At 41.6% G+C, this 5,498-nt stretch overlaps 1 protein-coding gene across 2 annotated transcripts in view; it reads left to right on the top strand.

The window, feature by feature from the left end:
• The window catches only part of LOC119414085 (RNA-binding protein Musashi homolog 1), a 22,892-nt gene extending 20,017 nt beyond the window's left edge, over positions 1-2,875 (top strand). Inside the window, exons 14-15 of one of the 2 annotated variants that reach the window (XM_037681208.1) lie at positions 1,321-1,366; positions 1,450-2,875. In XM_037681208.1, the coding sequence (XP_037537136.1) occupies positions 1,321-1,362 (42 nt within the window). In that variant the 3' untranslated portion in view covers positions 1,363-1,366; positions 1,450-2,875. The remainder of the gene's footprint in view (positions 1-1,320; positions 1,367-1,449) is intronic. The other variant, XM_037681206.1, reaches the window with a different exon arrangement.
• Positions 2,876-5,498: the final 2,623 nt, after the last annotated feature.

Genomic DNA, 5,498 nt, shown 5'->3' with positions numbered 1-5,498 from the left:
ATTTATATATATATATATATACATATATAGTATATCCCACACTCTTGCAATATTCTAAACAACGTTTCTAAATGCTAAACGCTCTAAAAGAGCACAGCATGTCATGATTTCAGCTCCTGCCTCCTCTGCTCTTTGCCACCTGCAAGCCTCTTGGCCACGCCCACTTCTCTGCTCTACACTGAACAGCTGATCAGCTGCAGCAGGAAGTTTATCCTGCAGCAGTAAGGGCTGCACAAAGGTGCAGGAGGAAGTTTTTTCAGCTCTGGGCTGCACAAATGTGCAACAGGTGCTAAATAGTTCAAAATAATTCATTTTAAATAAAAATTTCACACTGATTGTTTGGCTCATCCATCAATCAGCCAGTTGTGCATCATGTCCAATTTTATTTTGAAAAGCTGCGATAGAGCGAGTCCGCGATAAACAAACCGCGAAGTAGCGAGGGACTACTGTACACCGATTTTTAAGCATATTGAACATTTCCAAATGTCTCTGATGCTTATATTTGAATAAATGTACAACAGAATTTGTACAACAGTTGGCTTTGTATTAAAAACATGTTATATCATTTATAAAACAGTATGAAAGAAAAACATGTTTAACTATTAAGTACAAAAATGATACAATAATTTGCTGGATAAGTGAATGTAATAAACGAGCGCTGCATACAGATTGTTATGGAAGCATTTAACTGTCGTTTAACGTATCAGTGACACGTGTCTAATGATATGTCATGTATCAATGGGCACTTTTAAGTGGTTATACTGACATTTTTAAGGTTTTCTAGTGGGTATACTCCATATTCCCGCGTATCACATAGACTACACCACTGATTTATTCTCCAGAGCTTTTCATAGTTCAGGTGACTTGGTTGGGTTTTGAAATACTTGTGGGTATTGAAAATAGAAAAGAAACAGCGTTTTCTTCAGTATTACTCAGAATTATAGATATTTTTTGAGTCTATAACTTTAGGCTAGTTAGCTAAAGTTGGTTGACTCCAAAAGTTAATCAGCTGTAGATGTACGCCCAGTTTTTATTTTTTAATTCATTGGATTATTCGCTAATGCTACAAACATACAAGAGCAAATAAATTGTCACCTCACCTTCAGCACCAGGTGGTGACAAGAAGAATAAGTAGAAGCAGCTATATGATCTGTTTCCTTCACCACTCGGCAGCCATGTTAGAATAATCTGTTGTTTCTGCTTACAATTTTGGTGCTTCAAACGTTCTGCACGTATGTTTTAATTCTAGTGAACATTTCAGCCATCAAGCCTGCGTTTTGCACTAACGGTAAACTTACCTGTGCATGCTTGTTCCCACAGGGCCCTTTGATTGCCACAGCCTTCACTAACGGCTATCACTGAGAGTGTGAGTGTGTCCTCTTTGTGTCTAACACCTCGCACGGTTGGTTCCAGCGGAGCTGTGAGTAATCTGGCTGCTTTGTGTGTCAGTGCAGAGCCGTAGACTGAGAGCTGGAAGGAGTTGAAGCTGCTTTGGAGCTGATCTGGCCCGTCTCTGTCCGGTCCTCATCTTCGGCTGGGGTGGCCGAACCTTCACCCCACCCACCCTGGTGTCAGCCACATCCAGTCCACCCCACTGACACCTCACTAAAGTCCACCTCGTCGTTCGACAACGTTCAAAATTCACTTGGAAAAGGAGCGACAGTGCTCATCCCTGCATGTAATAGCAACACACTCAGATGCTGTATTTCTCTGTTAGGTTTCACTTGACTTCTTTTGTGACGGCTACGGTATGTCACTTTTTTGTTTGTTTGTTTGTTTTTTTAGCTGTATTTTAACAAATTTAAAATGTCCTCTAACCTGATCTCTCTGAGATAAGAGGAGCTACGTCTCCAGGTGACGCCTGTTTGAAGGTCTGAAGCTGTAAAATGACAGAAAGAACTGTCCATTTGTCTCTTACTGAACTTCACCTGCTGGGACAAATACTAATTCTTGAAAATATGCCGCAAACTGTAAATCTTAGTAGGTCTTAACAATGAGTCGTTACACTAATAACAAAAGGTCATTAGTGACCGGTGCATAATTAGTCTTGATGATCTGTAAAATGTTGTAAAATATTGTAAATAGGATTGGGTTCCAGGTGGCAGGGCTCTGCTGATTTCTGTGCCCAGGAGGTGGGGAGGCTTTTCGAGAAGTGGTACGATTGTTTCTGCTGCCGGTGTTGGAAAAGGTTGACTGTTACGTATCGTATTCCCACCTGGAGGTGAAGAACACCTCCGTCTGTGTCCGACCTGCTGTAGCTCTCTCCAGCTTGTGTAAATCATGCGTCACGTCGTCTTTTATGACCAGCGAAGTGTCCTCGGAGGCGAGACACTGAGTTCAGCAGGAGAGAGGCCAAGTCTGGACCACCGACTACTTTTGGGAGATAAGTGTGTGAAAACGCTCCTCTGTCAGCAGAGGAGGAGACAAGCTGTTTATCATATCCTTGTTTCAACTGATTTTTAATATCTGATTATTGTTTGTGAAGGAAAATGAAGGATGCAGGAGTCTGTTGATCTTTGTGTACGCAGGTTGTTATACACATTGGTTTCCAATGTGCCATATGCTGTCTTTTGTTTTATTTTTGGGGAGGGGGGGGGTTCCTCTGTTTCAAAATGTGAATTGATCTGACTTTCCTATTAACATCTAAAAGTGTGGATGGATTAAAAAATGGTGGCTCTATCCATCCCTCACATCCACTGGAGGTCACAGTCTGTAGCGAGGTCACCTTTTTGTAGACCAAAACCAGGACTACTAGGACACTGATAGGCTGATCATGAAAAATGTATTTTTCTTATGATGATAGCTGAAGAACAAAGCACTCTTGATCTACAACAAACATCAGGTTTTACATTTTGATACGCTCTCTCTTACTGCTGTGGGTACTTTAGACTTTAAATCACTGAAAAATAACATTCTTGTCAACACTGTAACATTTTCTGATATTTTTTTCTGTCATGTTCTTCCTATAAGGGGAAAAAACAACTTTTTAAAATTCCTAATAAATTATTTTAAAACATTCCATTTTGGTGTCTTGTTGACCTTTTTTAGTTTTATTTTGCTGCGAAGCATCTTTTTTTAATATTTGATCTTTTTTTTAATTATTATTTATTGATTCATTGGCAACGCTGTGTTTTCATGGGTTCAAAGGAGCGTTTGAGAAAGTTCTCGCACGTGTTGAAGGAATGCCCGTCACCCGCTGCCTCATGCCACAGTTTTAAACTAAGATCATCTCATGATGATGAGAAATGAAATGTGTTATCTCATACAAGAATCCCTGAAAAGTGTTAACTCTTAAAGTACAGTGTTAAAACAGACTCAGCTACCACCTCATCAAAATAAATATATAAAACTGACAGTATATATGTATTCATCAAAATAAATATATAAAACTGACAGTATATATGTATTTATGTGTTTGGTAATGTCGATTATTTGTAGTGGCTGCCATGAAATGGGTCGACTGCAAACAATCTATTGTAGATCTACAGCCTGTAAGTATTTTCTAAGTTTTTGAGATATTCTGCTAACACAAGATAATGGTGACTAATTAATAGGAAAGTTTTGAGCAAAGAGACCGTGCAATGTGTCGCTCTCAGGGTATTTGTTGTAAATGACAGGAGCAACCACAACAAATTTTACCTATAAACTGTAAATGTAAACATGGATGAATTTTAGCTATTTTTGTGTAATCGGAGCTTGATCAGCTGTGGTAGCCATCTGGAATAGGACTGACTCCAAAAGCCACACGTGTGTGCGCTGCATCATAATCCAAATCAACCAAGATGGGGTCAGCAGTTCAGAGTTTTCATCCAAGAGCAACAGCCTATCTGATGATATGATATCTACACTCCCAGCTGAGATCAAGTTGGGGGGGTAGTGGAAATGTGTGCCTACATCTGTTGCTCTTTACCGGGAAATTTGACCTGGAAGTCACGGGGTGAGATCTGAAACTCAAAGTGGGGGTAGGGGAGACACGCTGAATGACAGGATGGATTAATTGTGGAGGTCTTTGAGGTTAATGAGACAAATTTTACTGATAATCTTCACTGTGTTGGTACAATGTTTTATTGATAAAAGGTAGGACATAATAGTTTTAATCATTTGTTTTCTTCTCCACCCCACCTGTTTTGAAGTTTTCCCAGTTACTTTTTTCATTTCTGTCCTACTGGGGACAGTAGGACCGGATGACATACTAGTGTAGATGTGGAAATGTAGGAGAGATGGCAGTGAGAGTTTTGACTCAAATATTCAATGGCATATTTAATGGTGAGAAAAAAGAGCCATTAGGGATCACAAGCCAATGTATATCTTGTGCTGGTCCCAAGTCCTGGTGTCAAGAAGGGTATCTGATGTAAAACACTTTTGCCAAAACTAATATGAGTTCATCAAAGCAACACCATAACATCATCTGTCGGGGCCCGGGTTAACAACGACTGCCACTGGTGCTGTTGACAAACAGGATGCCTGTGGAATTGTGCTACTATTAGTTAAAGAATATAAAGAGGGAAACGTGTCAGGAGACAGAGGGAGAAGAGGAAAGTCAAGAATGTAGGACTGAGGGTTGCAAGTCTAAATGTGGAACAATGACAGGCAAAGGTAGAGAGCTGGCTGACATGATGCAGATAAGGAAGGTAGATGTTTAACATGTCTAAGAGACTAAGAGGAAGGGCAGCAAGGCTTGCAGCATTGGAGAAGGTTTAACTTGTTTTACCATGGTGTGGATAGAAAGAGAAATGGAGTAGGGGTGGTCCTGAAGGAGGAGTTGGCAAAGAATGTAGTAGAGGTGAAAAGAGTGTCAGATAGGGTGATGTGCCTGAAGATAGAAGTAGAAGGTCTGATGTTAAATGTTGTTTGTGGTTATGCTCCACAGGTTGGATGTGACGTAAAGAAGAAAGATACATTTTAGAAGGATCTGGATGAAGTGATAGAGAGCATTCCCATGGGGGAGACAGTGGTGATCCGAGCAGACCTGAATGGACATGTTGGTGAAGGAAACAGAGGGGATGAGGACGTGATGGGTAGGTTTGGTGTCAAGGAACTGCTCTGGGTGGCTTGTGGGGGCCGCGTGGACTCTTTCTGTCTCCGTCTCTGGATAGGGCCGGGGCTCGGGGTCGGGGCTGGTGTCTGGGCTCGGATCGTTTGGGTGGTGCCCAGCCCTCATGCTGGCTGATGGGCTGCTCTGCTGCTGCAGAGGTCTGCTTTTCTCCACCTCGGAATGAAGGGAATTGTCTCCTGGGTCTGGGTTGCCCCTCTGGTGGGATTGTGTCTGTGTGCACCTGTTTGTGTCAGGTTGGGTTTTGGGTGGTCCCCTCTCGTGGATCATTTTGGGCCCCCCATTTAATGTGGGGCCTTCTTCCCCGTCACACTCCCCTCACACTATCACACTGCCTTTCTTTTCTCCTTTGTTTTTCGTCCTTGTGTCCATTACATCTGAAAGAAACCCAAAGCAAATTGAAATAAAGTGTCATTTATATATCAAGCAGAGCATTATGGCCAAG

Source organism: Nematolebias whitei, chromosome 8 (genome assembly GCF_014905685.2).
Source record: "Nematolebias whitei isolate Nwh7 chromosome 8, NemWhi1, whole genome shotgun sequence".
Classification (NCBI taxonomy): domain Eukaryota; kingdom Metazoa; phylum Chordata; class Actinopteri; order Cyprinodontiformes; family Rivulidae; genus Nematolebias; species Nematolebias whitei.
This window is presented reverse-complemented; position numbering and strand designations above follow the sequence as displayed.